This window comes from Microdochium trichocladiopsis, assembly GCF_020744255.1.
Source record: "Microdochium trichocladiopsis strain MPI-CAGE-CH-0230 chromosome Unknown B0I36scaffold_2, whole genome shotgun sequence".
Classification (NCBI taxonomy): Eukaryota; Fungi; Ascomycota; class Sordariomycetes; order Xylariales; family Microdochiaceae; genus Microdochium; species Microdochium trichocladiopsis.
In genome coordinates, this window is record NW_025763545.1 from 533,172 (window position 1) to 548,932 (window position 15,761).

General features: G+C 56.6%; 8 protein-coding genes and 1 non-coding gene across 9 annotated transcripts; 5 read left to right on the top strand and 4 right to left on the bottom strand.

The window, feature by feature from the left end:
* Positions 1 to 315: 315 nt before the first annotated feature.
* On the bottom strand, positions 316 to 2,080 carry B0I36DRAFT_345368 (Hsp70 protein-domain-containing protein; the record flags this gene model as incomplete). Its single annotated transcript, XM_046156351.1, has 2 exons — positions 316 to 1,762; positions 1,830 to 2,080. 2 exons carry the CDS (start codon positions 2,078 to 2,080, stop codon positions 316 to 318), a joined length of 1,698 nt encoding a protein of 565 aa, XP_046016338.1.
* Positions 2,081 to 2,554: 474 nt separating this feature from the next.
* On the top strand, positions 2,555 to 3,363 carry B0I36DRAFT_371849 (uncharacterized protein; the record flags this gene model as incomplete). The annotated part of the gene is made up of 2 exons (XM_046160056.1): positions 2,555 to 2,758; positions 2,824 to 3,363. 2 exons carry the CDS (start codon positions 2,555 to 2,557, stop codon positions 3,361 to 3,363), a joined length of 744 nt encoding a protein of 247 aa, XP_046016339.1.
* A 637-nt stretch (positions 3,364 to 4,000) lies between these two features.
* B0I36DRAFT_63001 (uncharacterized protein) lies at positions 4,001 to 4,737 on the bottom strand. Its single transcript, XM_046163123.1, has one exon. The coding sequence runs from the start codon at positions 4,561 to 4,563 to the stop codon at positions 4,111 to 4,113; it is 453 nt and encodes a 150-aa protein (XP_046016340.1). The 5' UTR covers positions 4,564 to 4,737; the 3' UTR covers positions 4,001 to 4,110.
* On the top strand, positions 4,623 to 7,349 carry B0I36DRAFT_62996 (uncharacterized protein). Its single transcript, XM_046163122.1, has 6 exons — positions 4,623 to 5,030; positions 5,112 to 5,347; positions 5,419 to 5,790; positions 5,867 to 6,124; positions 6,218 to 6,715; positions 6,816 to 7,349. The coding sequence occupies exons 1-6, from the start codon at positions 4,988 to 4,990 to the stop codon at positions 7,146 to 7,148; spliced, it is 1,740 nt and encodes a 579-aa protein (XP_046016341.1). The 5' UTR covers positions 4,623 to 4,987; the 3' UTR covers positions 7,149 to 7,349.
* A 115-nt stretch (positions 7,350 to 7,464) lies between these two features.
* On the bottom strand, positions 7,465 to 8,015 carry B0I36DRAFT_358951 (uncharacterized protein; the record flags this gene model as incomplete). Its single annotated transcript, XM_046158049.1, has 3 exons — positions 7,465 to 7,563; positions 7,648 to 7,757; positions 7,892 to 8,015. The coding sequence occupies 3 exons, from the start codon at positions 8,013 to 8,015 to the stop codon at positions 7,465 to 7,467; spliced, it is 333 nt and encodes a 110-aa protein (XP_046016342.1).
* Positions 8,016 to 8,767: 752 nt separating this feature from the next.
* Positions 8,768 to 9,679, top strand: B0I36DRAFT_313563 (ribosomal protein S14p/S29e). The gene is made up of 3 exons (XM_046152640.1): positions 8,768 to 9,031; positions 9,146 to 9,317; positions 9,398 to 9,679. Exons 1-3 carry the CDS (start codon positions 8,925 to 8,927, stop codon positions 9,458 to 9,460), a joined length of 342 nt encoding a protein of 113 aa, XP_046016343.1. The 5' UTR covers positions 8,768 to 8,924; the 3' UTR covers positions 9,461 to 9,679.
* A 349-nt stretch (positions 9,680 to 10,028) lies between these two features.
* Positions 10,029 to 11,736, top strand: B0I36DRAFT_358953 (uncharacterized protein; the record flags this gene model as incomplete). The annotated part of the gene is made up of 4 exons (XM_046158050.1): positions 10,029 to 10,096; positions 10,158 to 10,273; positions 10,375 to 11,063; positions 11,170 to 11,736. 4 exons carry the CDS (start codon positions 10,029 to 10,031, stop codon positions 11,734 to 11,736), a joined length of 1,440 nt encoding a protein of 479 aa, XP_046016344.1.
* Positions 11,737 to 12,194: 458 nt separating this feature from the next.
* Positions 12,195 to 14,419, bottom strand: B0I36DRAFT_313565 (uncharacterized protein). Its single transcript, XM_046152641.1, has 2 exons — positions 13,021 to 14,419; positions 12,195 to 12,988 (listed from the first exon to the last, which is right to left on the bottom strand). The coding sequence occupies exons 1-2, from the start codon at positions 14,180 to 14,182 to the stop codon at positions 12,486 to 12,488; spliced, it is 1,665 nt and encodes a 554-aa protein (XP_046016345.1). The 5' UTR covers positions 14,183 to 14,419; the 3' UTR covers positions 12,195 to 12,485.
* Positions 14,420 to 14,587: 168 nt separating this feature from the next.
* B0I36DRAFT_t24 lies at positions 14,588 to 14,671 on the top strand. Its single transcript has one exon. It is a non-coding gene; the product is annotated as a tRNA-Gly (tRNA).
* Positions 14,672 to 15,761: the final 1,090 nt, after the last annotated feature.

Genomic DNA, 15,761 nt, shown 5'->3' on the forward strand with positions numbered 1-15,761 from the left:
AACAAAATATAATTTAAGCAAGATGAAGATCTGATGACATTGAGGATGCATGCGCAAATATCAATTGATAGGCTGACCACATGCATATGTTTGGAGTCCATGTATTTTGCAGGAGGGACATCGTCTATTGATTGTATTTGTGTACTACGTTGCCCAGCCGAGCCTCGTCAACCCATCTTTCAATCATCACCTTCTTTTAATCGTCGGGGCTCATGGCAAAAAAAAGGATCTCGTCGTCATCAATAATTCTATATCATGTGCGAGCCACAAAAAAAGCAAAGGATTTCAAGGACTAGGCGGCGGTCCAGCAAATCTCTAAGGGGCCTTGATGGTGCCCCGGATGCCGCCCTTGCCGCCGACTTCCCTTGTCGTGACGGTGACGCCGAGGTCGCCGGCAACAGTGATGGTGACCTCGACGTTGCCGCCCTTCTTGACGCCCTTGATGGCGCCCTCGGCCAGGGTGGTGCCAATCTTCCACACCTTCTCGCGGAGCTCCTCGGGCTCCTCGTCGTCCGAGTCGAAGTCGGAGTCCTCGTCCGAGTCCTCGTCGTCCTTCGTGCCGTTCTCCTTGGGTGTGGCTTCCGGCTTGGTGACCTTGATGTGCGTGTTACCCTCGACGATCTTGACGAGGACGTCGCCGCCCTCCTTGGGGGCGGCGATGTGGATTGTTCGCCTGGCGGGCACGGCGGTCTCCGGGGCGATGACGGGGACAAAGACCTCGTCGCCGTCCTCGACGGAGACGACGCCGATGGCGTTGGTGATGTGCTTGACAGTGCCGACGGCAGGATGTGTGGACTGCTCAATGTCCTCGGACTCGTACTCCTGGATCAGAGAGGCCTGGAGAGCGGCGCCACGGGCCTGGAGCTCCGAGGGGTTCAGAGCGCTGGGGTTCGTCGAGGGCGCCTGGATGGCGGTGGACTCGGGGAAGATGGCGCGGAAGTTGTTGGCGATGCGGGGAGTGTGCGCGGTGCCGCCGGACAAGATGATCTCGTCAATGTCGAGGACGTCGAGCTCGGCCTTCTTGATGACGCTCTCGACGAGGCGGGTGATGCCCTCAAAGACCTTGCGGGCAATGGTCTCGTACCGAAGCCTGTTGATGGTGGTCTGGAAGTCGATGCCCTCGGCCAAGCTCTCCACGCTGAAGCTGGCGTTGGTGCCGATGCTGAGCGCCTTCTTGGCAGACTCGGACTCGGCCTTGAGCTTGGCCAGACCCCTGGTGTCTTCCCGAGGGTCGACATCCTTGTTCTTCTTCATGAACTCCTTGGCGAAGTGGTCCCTCAGAACCTTGTCAAGAGCGAGGCCGTGGAACTCGTAGTCGTGGACGGTAGCGAGGATGGTGTAGAGGCCGCCTCTCGAGGCAATGACGGCAACATCTGAGCGAGAGCCACCGAGATCGGCGACAACAACGATCTTGTCCTTGACCTCACCCTCGGGGCGGGCGTCGTAAGCGAGGACCGAAGAGACGGGCTCGTTGATGAGCTGGAGGACCTCGATGTCGGCATCGTTGGCAGCCTTGATCAGGGCATCGCGCTGCTTCTCGGAAAAGTTGGTGGGGACAGAGATGACAGCAGAGTTGACAGTCTTTCCGAGGTAGTCGGAGGCGGACTGTACCAGGCGGCGCAGGTATCTTGTTGTGATCTCGGATACTGTCAGGGTAGAGGCATCGCCCTCGGCCTTGTCCTGGACGGTGAATGATATGCTGTCACCAGCAGCCTGGGGGTGGGCAGCCGCGTGGCAGTGGGTAGGATCGATCGCCTTGAACCTGCGACAAGGGAGAAAGTCGTTAGTTTTTGGGGGTGTGAAGAATGTTGCGATCTCGGTTCACATACTCCTTGCCAAGGAAGTCCTTGAAAGACACAACAGTGTTCTTGGCGTTGCGGATGAGGAAGGCCTTGGCCTGGTTGCCGGTGTACTCCTCGCCATCGACGTATGAAAGGACAGTCGGGATCTGACGGTCACCATCCTCGTTGGCAATAACCACGGGGCTGCCGTCGACGGTGCAGGCGATGGAGCTGTACGAGTTGCCAAAGGCGATACCGATGGCCACCCGCTCTTCGGGCGAGATCGTCTTGGCGGGCATTCTGTCGGTTTGCTGTGGCAGTCCGATGGTCGGGAGTGAGCGCTCGAAGTTGGTAGGCACACGAGACTGGTTCTGGCAGCAGAGAGGTTGCGCTGTCGGGCTGCTGCTGGCGATGCGCGGGTCTGGGTGTGGTGGTGGTTTTATGGCGGGGTGGATATCAAAGTCCCGGCCAGCCTAGCCAAAAATTTCAGAAAATTATTGTCGATACGGCGACGAGCTCCCATGTGAGGGGCCTGCATAAACGCGCAGGCACAATTCAATTGGGACACCCGGATCCTCGCACTAGTGCGTTATGCAGGTTTTGTGCAGCTCGGCGCTGAGGTCACCGGCAGCAGGAGCGCCGACCCCACCAAAAAGTTTCGGTACCAAGAGCTCCATGTCATCGAGAAGGCACGGAGATTGATTGCAAAGATACTTCTGCGTTGACAACTACGCATCTTGGTCCGACCCAGCGGAGCGCTCGGATATATCATAATGGCAGTCGACGGCCAGGCCATCTTCGTCCTCCCGGGCGACCAGATCAACCCGGACCTCATCCCATCGCATCCCAAGAAGGCGCTCAAGCTTGGTCCTGGGCTTCGGCACGTACCACCGAGCGACCTCATTCCCACAGTCGCAGGACAGCTTGTCAGCGATCCTAGGAAGAACTCAATCTGGGTCGAGTACAATGGAGGTCGGGTATGTTCTTTTCTCGGCTCTCTTTCGCCGCACCTCCGTGCCGCTCCGCTAACATTGGCGCATAGTATGTCCCTTCAGTTGGCGATCTCGTGATTGGAACAGTGCAGAAGTCGGCCGCGGACTACTTCTACGTGTCGCTATCCGACTACACGTCCAACGCATCCTTACCACAACTGGCATTCGAGATGGCCACGAAGAAGACCAGGCCCCAGCTCAACCCAGGCGCGCTCGTGTATGCACGTGTCACTATGGCGAATCGGCACATGGACCCCGAGCTCGAGTGCGTCTCTTCGTCCACCGGCAAGGCCGACGGACTCGGTCCACTGAACGGAGGCATGCTTTACACAATCTCACAAGGCATGGCTCGCCGGCTGCTTATGCGCAAGTCCGTTGAGGAAGGCCGCGTCGTTGTTCTCGAGGAACTTGGCGCTGCGGGGCTGGCTTTCGAGACGGCCGTTGGCAGAAACGGCAAGATCTGGGTCAACAGCGAGAACATCAAGACAATTCTGGCGGTCGGCCGTGCTGTGCAGGATACCGACGAGCAGCACCTCTCTGTTGAGTCTCAGAAGAAGCTTGTCCGCAAACTGGTCAAGGAGCTCAGCTAGAAGCCGCCATCCGGCTCAAATGGCGGGCACCAAGAGGTGTACCTAGAGGAGGTCCCGCGGGAAACTCTTGCCGGCGCCTTCAGGGCCAGCATGGTCGAAGGTGGTCCGGCCACACGTCGGCGTCATTCCCGAAAGGGACCTATAAGCAGATGGCCTATCTCTCCAGGTCGCAGAAAGGGTCACGATTCGATCAGCGATTATGACGACAAGGAGAATCAAGAGTTTACTTGTCAGGAAGGCCTCGAGCCAGCGCCAACTACGCACTTGTCGAAAGATTGAGGCGAGCACCCGACCGGGATCACCAAGCACCAGTCATCGCCATACTATCTGGCCGAGAATGTGGACATACGCAGGCTCATGACCGCAGCACGGCGCCAGCCCATGTCCTCGACAAGAGGCGACTGATGGTACCAATGTTCGTGTCTTGAAAGGGTCGAGTCTTTGACGGCCTCGTGTTTCGTAGTGCCAACCATGTATCCATGCAGGAAGAAAGGGCATTGCACAATACTGGCAATGCCCATCAGCATCCACAGAGAACGCAAGTCCAGCAGGACTCCAGCACAACTCACTGATAGAGGAAGCCTAATCCTATATCATGGGACGACGTATGAGAGAAGTCACGTTAGCATGCAGGCTATACAGAACCGGGGGGTCAGAGCGTACTAGTCTACCAGCACCCCCGCATCCAAAGTCTCTAGAGAAATCGAACTGGATGCCCGAAGTCTTGGGAAAAGCGCATGCGTTTCTTTACGTGTTAAGAAAGACAATACCACCCGCCTCACAAGACGAACGAAATAGCATCAGTGACAGCAAGCACCTCCCAAAGAACTCTGTGTCCAACTTGACGTGTGAGAAAAAAAAGCATGCACATACTAGTGCTGAAGTCAGCTCGGATAAATGGAACAGGCAGAACAGAGCTCCACAACCGGTCAGAACTTCCTTCGATCTGCGATAGTTCGGCTTTGGGACCCTGAAGCATTGACACCGAAGCACCGATAGCGGATTGCCAGCAGTGGGGCAAGTGCGGAAACAGAGTGCGCCTGATCTCGAACCTGTGCATGGTGATGATCCAGGGGCAGCGGATACAGAGAGTCGCGGTGCGGGCGAGATGTGGATGCCAGATGCTCGCGTGTTCTGGGTGTGGGCTCTAAGGCCGAGAAGCGCGGACGGGGCCTTTGGCTGGTCGACGTCAGCCAGCATTGGCGTGCTGAAGCTACGCAGGAGACTGAGCCGCGACAGTGGTGAGTGTGGATGCGCCAGCCAAACTCAGGACGGCAGGGATCCTGGGGCAATCTGGGGAGCGGGAGCGGGCCAGCAAATGCCGGTGCGGAGACAACAAACGGGGGCCGCTCAAACCCCCCCCCCCGGCTTCGCGATCGCGGTGCAGTTGCTGACCCCGAGAGTGCTCGGCTGGGGCTTCTCGGGTGTCAGCCACGGCCCTTCGTTTTTTCCCTTTCCCTCGGCAAGATCCCCACGGTCTTGACTTCCTTCGCTCTTCATGGAATAACCCCATTCCTGCGCCTGCGATCCCCGCTGCTGTAAAGCATTGCTTCCAGAGCCGCCAGCCTCGAACCAGCAGCCCGTAGTTCACTGCATTTTACATTTCACCAACAGAGAATAGACCATGGTCTTCCACCCTCCATCGTGGGTCCCAAAGCTACCCTTCGGTCAGTCAGGTCTTTGACGAATCAGCCCGCTGCACCTGCTCACCTTCTCGTACACGGGCACTTACTAACGCGAACGAACAGACCCTCCGGGCTCAATACCGATCCATGAGTTCTGGGGCGACGAGAGACATGGGCGTCTGCCATTTGACCGATCTCGGAACCCTTTCACCTGTGGCCTCACAGGCAAGACGTACACGAATCGCGAAGTCGCCTCTCGTGTCAACCATCTCGCCCGGGCCCTTTCCAAACGGCTCGGCTGGCGTGTCAACGATGACACCCCCTGGGACAAAGTGCTGAATGTCTATTCCTTGAACTCGGTGGGTTAGCCTAGATGCCCGCTTCGAGCCCGGGAAGTATGTGATCCAGCTTACCATATTCCCGCTCTCAGATCGACTACGTGACGGCATCCTTCGCGGTCCACAGGCTCAATGGCATCTCCACGCCCGCCAACGCCATGTACTCTGCCTCGGAACTCGAGTACCAACTCAAGACATCCGGCGCAAAGGCAATCATCACCTGCGTGCCGCTACTCGAGACCGCCCTCAAAGCCGCCAAGACCGCCGGGATCAGCGAGGATCGCATCTTTCTGATGGACGTAGCTGGGTTTTCCGCGCCCAAGGACGCAAAGTTCAAAACTCTCGGCCAGCTGATAGAAGAGGGCCAGGAGGAGCCAGAGCTTCCTCCAGTGTCCTGGACCGTGGGCCAAGGCGCGCGGCAGGTTGCCTTTTTGTGCTTCTCGAGTGGGACCTCTGGACTTCCTGTACGTTCTCGACAATCAGCACCTTACCCTTTGAACATGGCCTACCTTGTGCTCGTTGCTAACACCTTATCCACAGAAAGCCGTGATGATTGCCCATCGGAACGTCATTGCCAACCTGATGCAGCTTAGGTGGCACGAGGAGCCAGGCCGGAGGGCTAAGGGTATTGAGACGCAGGCCCAGATGGGCCTCTTACCCATGTCGCATATCTACGGCCTCGTCGTTATCGCGTTAGGGGCGATGTATCGAGGCGACGGGACGGTTGTGTTGCCCAAATTTGAGCTGCAGACTTTGCTCAAATGTGTCCAGCAGTACAAAGTCAACTTTATGCACCTGGTAAGTAGTCGCGGAACTTGAGCTTGCCTGTTCCTAAACAAGACGAGATTTGGTAGAAGTTCACCAAGCTAATAAACGCTCCCAACATGCCAGGTCCCACCCATAATCATCCAGCTCCTCAAGAACCCCGAAGTATGTTCCAAATACGACCTGAGCAGCCTGCAGTTCATCTACACCGGTGCGGCGCCCCTTGGTGGCGAGACCCACGAGGCCGTCGAGCGGTCTTTCCCGGGCGTCAAAGTCGGCCAGGGCTACGGCATGACCGAGACTTCCACGCTCGTCATCAGCAGCGGGCAGAACGACGTCATGGTCGGGACATCGGGGAGTCTGGTCCCTGCCACGCGGGCGAAGCTGCTCGACGAGGAAGGCCACGAGATCACCAAATGCGACAAGCGCGGCGAGCTACTGATCCAGTCGCCCTCGGTGACGCTGGGGTATCTGAACAACGAGAGGGCCACGACCGAGGCGTTCATACATGACGAGGACGGCCGGTGGATGAGGACTGGCGATGTCGCTGTCGCAATCAGGGCACCCTCAGGGAACATCCACTTGGCGATTGTGGACCGGCTGAAGGAGCTTATTAAAGTCAAGGTATGTTCATGGCCTCGAGAGACGAGATACTCTTGATTGAGTGCTCCGTCAAGCCCCTCCGAAACCCCTGGCCTCTGTCTAATGTCTATGATCGAACCAGGGAAACCAAGTAGCGCCTGCTGAGCTCGAAGCCCACCTCCTCACGCACCCCGCGGTGGCGGACTGCACTGTTATCCCTGTCCCCGACGAGAGCGCTGGTGAGGTGCCCAAGGCGTTTGTCGTGAAAGCAAAGAGCTTCGCCGACAAGCCGGACGCAGAAGTCGCAAGGGAGATTGCCAAGCACGTTGAAGACCACAAGGCGCGGTACAAGTGGCTCAAGGGCGGCATTGAGTTCATCTCGGAGGTTCCCAAGAGTCCGAGCGGCAAGATTTTGAGGAGGATGCTGCGGGACAAGGAGAGGGAGGCGAGGCGTGCGAAGGGAGCGAAGCTGTAGTTTTGGTTCCTCAAAGCTTTGGTCTAGATACCGATGACCGCAGTGCCGACCTTGGACGATTTGTGCCTCGGTATATAGATGTGTCAGATTTCCAACACAGCGTGTTCCAAGCTTCACTGTCCACATCCAATCCCCCTCCAATAAGCGATAAATAGGCACTGCGATTTGTCACATCTCCAGTTCGCCACCGTGATGGTGCTAATTGATTTGCTTGGTCGAGTACTTTGTCATTCAGAGTAGTATCATAAGACTCATGATCGCTTTTACATCATTTACAATTGTTTCCTCTACACCTTCTCAGCTCTGGGTAGAACATTTAAGCCTTGCCCTTGCGCTCGAGGTACTCCTGCTCCTCTCTCTGGATCTCGGCATCAATCTCGGCGCCACGCGAGGGCTTGTTGCCGTGCATCCTGGCCTGTATTGTCGTTCAAAAGAAAACGGTTTGGTCAGTCAAATCGTTTCTGGGTTCTCCCCCATTGAGCGTCCAAATACAACTTACGGGAGCAGTGGGGTCCTCCTTGAGGGCGGCGACCTCAGGGGTGTCCTGGTCTCCCTCCTTCTCCTTGCGCTCCTCGTTGGCGAGGCGGTTGGCAATGGAGCGTTCGTCCTCTGATACGGCGGGGAGAGAAAGCCAGTGGTTAGCTATTTACAGTCTTCCAATGGGGGAGAATCAAGGGCGGAATGATCGCCCAGGTATCCAAGATACAAGTGAATTCAATCGAAGGCATGAGGCAGTGACGTACTCGAGTCGAGAGGGTTGTGGGAGTGCTCCTTGCCCTCCTCGTAGCGGGGGCCGTTGTTCTGCTCGCCGTGGGGGCGCTGGTCGCCCGCCTCGTAGACTCCGCTGCTGCCGACGTTGGAAGACATGATGATGGTGATGCTGGAGGTTGTAGATTTGGATTCTGTCACGAGGAAACAAGGTCAAGAGATGAGCTTGGTAGTGTGGTTGTGTGGTTTTGGCAGCCTGAAGAGACGTGGGAAGCGCGTGGTCTTAATAAGTGTGCGAGAATCTGCTGCGTTTGCAGGCTACGTCATCAGGGAGGAAAGCTTTCACGGCGGCAGGCAGCGTCACAAATGGGGGATCAGGCACTAGCCACTGCAGGTGGTCCACTTGATACCTCAATCATGACATTGAGTCGAGTCAAAGAGATGTGTTGGATCTTCAGGTCCGGGCCAAGTCAATTGGTTTGTGTCCGGAGTGCGAGACAGCAATTGTTCTAGATGGCCCTCTGCCCATTGGATCGAGGTTCTCTTTGTGGTCGTGTGCCAACTCTTGTCCCCTTATCCATCTTCAATTGCATCTTCAGGTACCGAGAGAATGCACTCTCACGGCAGGGCGGGCGCTGCGGAAGATGGTCATCGCGATCTGCTGCTGGGACGATCACTGTCTGGACGGGGTTGACATCATAGATCCATATAATTCGCCGTTGACGGATGAGGAATGAAATGCGGCTCTATCCATTGTGGAGTTCGTGGTGGAGTCGCAACCATCAGACCTCCAGCCCCACCTGCGCAGCCACTTCTGTAGACTCTGTGGCGCTCACTGTGGCTGATGGGCAGCAACGGAGCTCGTTGACACTGCGAGCCATCAACAACCCCTGCTCCACTAGGCGGGAGTCGGCTCATTGGCCCGCCGGCGTCCTCTCAAGATTTTGGAGATCCATCACGGCAACGACGACGAGCACGACGACGTGGCTTAACAACCCGTTCACGGCCAATCCCTCACGTTCCCGACGACCACACAGCGCATCGACAGCGCGCACACAGCCGTCCAAGATGTCGATGTTCCGGGCCAAGAAGCTCGACATCGGTTGCTTTGTCAACATCAAGACCATCCGTGACCACACCAAGCGGAAGGTCTTTGCCGAGCACGAGGCCGAGAGGTGAGCACTTGCCTGCTCTGAGCCTGGCACCGTCCAGACTCGAAGCATTCGCCACCAGCACGGCGTGTTTTTCGAGTCGATAGACGGCATCGCTGACAGCCTGCTCGCTTTCAGACAAGCCCTGCGATACATGATCCGCAACACAACACTACCTGCCAGGACACGCGCCGAGGCCCAGCTCCAGCTCTCCCAGATGCACGCCTACACACGGCCGACACAAATCCGCAACCGCTGTCTTCTCGGAGGAAAGTCTCGCGGAATCTTGTCCGATTTCAAGATGACGAGGGTAAGGACAGCTTCTCAGACAGTGGACGAGCCGACAGTTGGGAAAATAATTGATGCTGACTGTCCATGTGTTTATTGTAGTACAACTTCAGAATGCAGGCGCTGGAGGGCAACATACCAGGTGTCCAGAAGGCCAGTTGGTAGATGGAAGAGGGCAGTCACGTGTATGATCAATGAGTTATGGGCGGGCAGCGGCCATTGTATATTAAAAGGCTGTATCAAATGGACAACAATAGCCGGAACGAAACATGAGACATTATTGTTCCTACTTCCACTTCATTGCGGAGGATTGCATAATTGCCAAGGTGACACACGTCGGATGGTGTTGGCCTGAGTCTTGCACTGCAAACGGAGCAAACGGACGTCCTATTTGCTGGTCGCATGCCGTTGGTGAAGCGGAGAGGGTGCCGGGCACAGGTCTTGCATTGTTCCTCCAGTCCAATCACTCTCGCAAGTGCACACAACGGACTATCGAGCCAGTGACATTCAGCCGGATCAGTGGCCAACCGAGGTACCTACCTGGGTTATCAGACGTAGTCCAGTGTTTTCCTCCATCTGTTTGCGTTTCGCTCTATCTGTGCACTATTTCGAGGCGACTACAACGGGCCGGCAACTACAACGGGCCAGCGAACACAACTCTCACTCCTCCAGGGAATCTCGAGCGCCACAAGCCTTTACTACACCACTCAGTTAGCAACATTCATCACCTGCCATGTTCCGGCGCAAGTGGACCGGCCTCCCAGCAGACCCGGATTTTCCGGCAGACCTAGAGGCATTGGGGTATGTACAGCGTCATGAAGAGCATGCCCTCAGCAGCATTATCAGCTGACTGCGCTGTCAGATACTTCGTCAATCCTGACGACGAGATCCGCTCCATCGCCAACAATGACAACTACTTCAAGTTCTTCATCAGCCGCAACCCACGCTGGAACGATCGGCAGAGATATGCGATGAATGGTACGTCTCACGACGACTTCACGAAAGGCTTGAGAATCGCCATCACAGAATGGACATCTTATCATATTGTCCTTTGCACCACTCTACTGACACGCTTCTAGAGGCATGCGGGAAGATTATCCAATCTCGCCTCCAAGACCTCGGCCTAGAGAAGCACATGCTGCCACTCGGCGCCGAATCATCCAAAAACAAGCCACGTCTCCCCATCTTCGCTAGCAAGTCAATCGCCGGCGCATCGCGCGTGGTCCTCATCTTTGGCGAGTCCACGCAGGATCTGGGCGTTCTTGCCCACCGCGTTATCGGGGGCCCTGGCGGCATCAACAAGGGCAGCATGGTCTCCATCGTCCAGAGCATCCTCTCGCAGCGTGCTTCGCCCGGCGACGACCGCCCGCCAGCCGTGCTCCTAGCAAACTGCGGCCAGCTCATGTGGCTTCCCTCTCTGCTCAAGACGCTGAGTCCATCGGCCTGGGACGCGACGCGCATGAAGAGCGCCGTTCACCTGGGCAATCTGTATACGCGCGAGGTGAACTCCGTGCCGGGCAACCGCACGGTGGCCGAGCACGTAAAGTACATCTTTGAGGATGTCCTGCCTGCGCTGCTTGGACCTGACAGCACCGCGCGGCTCGACGTCATTGGCGTGGGCGATGGCGCGGATGCAGTGGAGAGGTATCTTGACGACGATCAAGTCTGGAGCCGGCTCGACGGCAGGCTGAACTGCATGGCACTCGTGGGGGGCTTGTTTGCGATCTGGGAGGTCAAAACGGCCGGGCTGAAGGCGTTTCTACGAGATGTAAGTGCATCTTAAGATGGGAGTGATTGACTTCCACATCCGCATCCGCCCGACTGTGGCAAAGATCTTTCCGTCCAGTTTTGCTGACTTTCACCACCGCACACAGCGGGCGCGAAATTACGCACTCTCAATGGAGCCGTTGAACACCCCAATCTCGGGCCCCGACGGGAACACGAAGACCACCGCCTTTACCGGCCTCGGCTGCCCGGTGCTCAGCTCTGGCGAGCCGAACTACACCGAATGCACCCTGATCCGGGCCGCAGGCGCCGTGCTCGACTGGATTCAAGAAGTCAGCCTCTGCACCATCGTGGCGGACACTGCCACCACCGTCCCGAACACTAGCTCGGAGCGTGGTAGTCGTGCTCACGAGGAGGAGGAGGATGAAGAAGTGAGCAGTAATGTGTCCAATACAAGCATGGCCGGAAGCTTCTATGAGAGCAGCATTGACGGCAACAGCAACGGTGGTCCCCGTGGTGATCGTGACAGAGAACACTTGATCAACACGTACAAGAACCCCGTTTTCGACGTCACCTATGCGGATCCAGACTACGAGCTGCGAGGCTCCGACGAGGTGGAGACCTGGAACGGCTGGGAAGGTCCAGGAGATGTCCTCGTGTCGTCCTTGGCTGGCCTCGACGTCGCCGATGACCACGACAAGCACGCCTCTCAGTGAGCTGCGGATGTCAGTGGTGTCGTGCCCTACTGTCAATGAGAACGAGAGTGGCCAACGTTACGGATCTTCGCGTGTTGGGCAGTACAGGTTGTGACACTGCCGATCCTTCTATGGCCACTGGAGTTTCCACCACGAGAAAGCTTCCGATCGAGTCTGCTGTCCGAGCTGGGGAAACCGCCACGTGGTTCTTGGCCTACTACTGAGCGCCATCACGGAAATTCGGGACGTCGGCGCACCGAGCTTGTTCAACATTGCCAGCCGCATCAGGAGCCAGAGATGGGCGCATCGCAATCATGTACATGGAGATTCCCTCTAACCCTCTTGAGTGTGGAAGCCCGTAGGGTGAGAAGACGTCAGGCTCCAAAGGAGCCCAGGCCAGATCTTTTCAAACAAGTAAGCATTTACTCTGGGCGGATTGCAGGTTTGGCTTGCCAAAGCCGGCAAGCTCAGACGGCCAGGCAGGCAGCAAATGCGGGAGGCGGAGGTGCAATCTCATGATATTTGCAGATAGAAGACAGCGAATCTGCTCCTACGAGGCACACTTGGTCATGTGTCAAAAGTGGTATCGATTTTGAAAGTTCCCTTGAAAGCGGTGGGCTTTGCCTGCTTACTCGTACAACATCGTTATACATAAAATTCTCCACACCATAGTAGTCGGGACTGCAGTGAGTCAAGCAAGCACCGTAGCCTTCTCCACCTAGAAACAGGACAGTGTCCCCCAAGTCATTTGCAAAAGGAACCAGAACAGCCTATGCCCTGAACGGAGCAGAGATGCCCTGTCCCGGCGCCTCAAGATCCTCAAGCAGATCCTGCGCACGTCTCGATCTCTCCTTGATGACAGCCGCCTCGGCTGCCCACCTGCCAGCATCGCCAGCGGTGTCCTTCTTGGTGCCTTCGCTCCATAAGCCGAGCCAGCTACCCGACTTTTGCTTCTTCACTTCCGAGGCGGCCTGTTTAGACAGCTCATCCTTGGCCAGACGGTCCACCATCTTGGCCCAGTTGGTCAACCCGGTGCTCAGACACTCGCGACATCTCTGCTGAGCCTTGTGGTCCTCCGTCTTGGGACCGAGCTTGTGTAGTTGCTCCTGTGCGGCATCCACGGCCTCGCGCGTCCAGCCAACGCCTTCTTCTCTGGCGGAGGCGTTGCTCGTGTAGACGATCTCACCAATATATAGGTTGAGCCCGGCCTCTTCGCAGAGCTCCTGGGCGTCCCGCACGGGTGGAGACATCCCATCATCCGGCGCCGGGGGTACTCTGGTGGCAGAAGCACTCTCTTGGCGAGACCTGAAAGATGCTCCCAGCTCATAGCGCTACCAAGCGTTGGGCCCGCGGGCGCGGCGAAGACGTCCGCTTCTGGTAATGAGCGCCGAGCTCTCAGCACAGATACAAGAATCGGCAGAGCCGAGGGGACGTCGCCATTCTGGGCCTTCAATGTGGCTATCGACGTCAAGATCTCGAGAACATTCGCAGACACGTTCCGCGCGCCGTCGCGGAGCACGAGCGTCTTCTGGTCGAACGGGAGAGCCGCGGGGACGATGTTTTCTGTCGCCAGGGACAAGGCCCAGTCGTACATGTTGGCCGCTGCCTCGGGAAGCGACTTGTACTCGAGATATGATGCCTGCGCGAGGGCAGCGTCAATCTTCTGCTTGGTCGAGAATCCACGTGTCGTCAGGATCTTCATGTAATACTCCTCGGGTGGCGGTGCTATGCGCACAACGTCCTCTTCCCGAGGCGGGTTTGACTGGCCAGGATATATAGGCCTGGGATAGGGGTTTGACGGCCCAATCAGCTGGTCCGCGAAGAATGCCTCCTTGCGGTCCTTGGGTGTGAAACAGCCGTCGAGGTACTCCGCACTCTTGGCGAGCTGCATCAGCGCCTGGTAGTATCCTCTCCTCCACGGCTCGCTCTTTGCCGTGACGTCGAAACCGGCGTTGCCGACGTCGCCGATCCAGATCCCGCCCTCGGTGAGCTCCGTGACGCCAGCGCCGTCTATCGCAGGGTCTTCCAACCGCTCCACCACGTTCTTAGCGTACTCCCACGTCAGCGACCAGTCCGGTATGGGCGTGTCCTTCCGCTCGGGGCACCACATCATGAGCCGGAAGCGCAAGCGCGTCAAGAACTTCCAGTCGCTCGGCGTCGGGTAGTACCGCTCCAGCCAATCCTGCTGGACGCTCCAGAAGCCGATCACACAGCATCCTATGATGGCCCAGCCGGTCAGGCCCCATTTTATGCCCAGCAGAAGCTCGTATTTTATCCTCTGCTTGCGCTCTGTCGTGAGGTAGCGAAACTGCTCGTTCTTGGCCTGCGGTACGGAGAGGAACGGCAGTTGTGGTCGTGACGATGAAGAGGACCGTGTCGGGCCGACGAATGTGCGTTTAGAGTTGGCCGTTCGTGCCAGACGGGACTGGATAAGTCTCCGCAGTATGATGCGGACCGGTCGTTCCATTTTGGACTTTGTATTGTTGTTGTCGTCGTCGACTTGACAGATTCGATTGAAACGGAGGCTAACGCTGCTGCTGCGCAGACTCTAGCCCCCGCCAGCGGGCTATGCGTATCTGATGGTGCGACAATAGACGGGCTATGCGCAAGACTGCGACAGCTCTACGCAGATGAGCGCATCACATATGCATGCTATTCGGATTGTAACTGTGGTACGGTGGTATGGGTTGGGATGGTGGTGCTTGCACGTTTGACTCCTGCTGCGTCTTTCTCTGGCCGTGGGGTGTGGAGCCATGCGGGCGGGCGGTAGTGGAGCACGCCGGAGTGGAGCCCCGGAGCTGTGCGAGGTCTGATTGGGTGTAGATATATACCGCATTAACTTTGTTCTTCATCAATCACCACCGAATCATCAGCATTGATGGTCTAACGGTTAGGATTCAACCCTTCCATCTTCTCGAGGCAGGTTGAGGCCGGGGTTCGACTCCCCGTCAATGCACTCACACACTATCGAGCTTATTCGGGTTACATCTTGACTACAAGATGTAATAATTTTTGGCCACTTCTCGTGGGTTTTTTGGTTTTTTTTTCCTATCTTTTTCTTCTCATCTTTCCCTCCTTTGTCATGGGTTCTGGGACAAAGCAAGGGTTCTTGTATCAAGGGAAAACATCCACCTACGCAAGGAGTCTACCGCCTACCCGTATCTGTATTTCCAACGCGGGTCACTCGGCTCTAAAACCTAAGTGATGCCTGCTGTTTGGCTCTAGTCTCGAAATCACTTGTAATTTTGCGCAGCTTGCGATCTCGACCCTTCTTATTCTGTGAATTACCTTCGGTCCTTGATTTGTGTCGTAAAAGTGCAACAATGCCCGACCAAATACTCATGCTTATCGCTGGTAACCACGGAGAACAGTGTTGACGCGCCATCTGGGTATTCTGCAATCTCCATGTGCTGGAGGAGCTTGTTCGCGGACATGCCTTCTCGCCAGTCTTGCAGCCTTTTCTGCGACTGATTCTGACGGTTTATCGGGGGGACTAAACGGCGCCTTGTGCGGAACGGTAATGAGGATAGAACCTGTGAGTCGGATCAGCCCTCAGAGCAGGCATTGTCCACGAGCAAGCTACACCAGGTCACACCGATGCCTGCAAAAGGAGCAGGCTGGTTTCCACCGACACCCACAACCTGCAATATCCAGTCTAGGCACTGGGGACCTGCGCGGCTAACAATAAAATCGGCTGGAGTGTGGCGAGTGGTTAGCAACATACAGATTACACATGGTGTAATGTTATTGCCTGGTTCACCCGTACGCCTGCGATCGAGGCTCAGCATGCACAAGTACGACGTTCGCGGCATCTTGGAGTCACTGGATCACCGTCTGGTGGATTCTCCTGGTACTTCACGTGGTCAACGGGCCTCAATTGTTATGCGTCCTTCCACAGCGCAAACGAATCTTGATACTGATGTTGGCTTCACCAGATCGAACACATCCTATTGTTGTAAGCTACCAAGCGCTGTTTCTGTGTCTGAGAGAGAGAGAGATTGCTTCTTGAGGGGCGAAGACTAGCCCTTTGCCTCTGAGTTTCACGG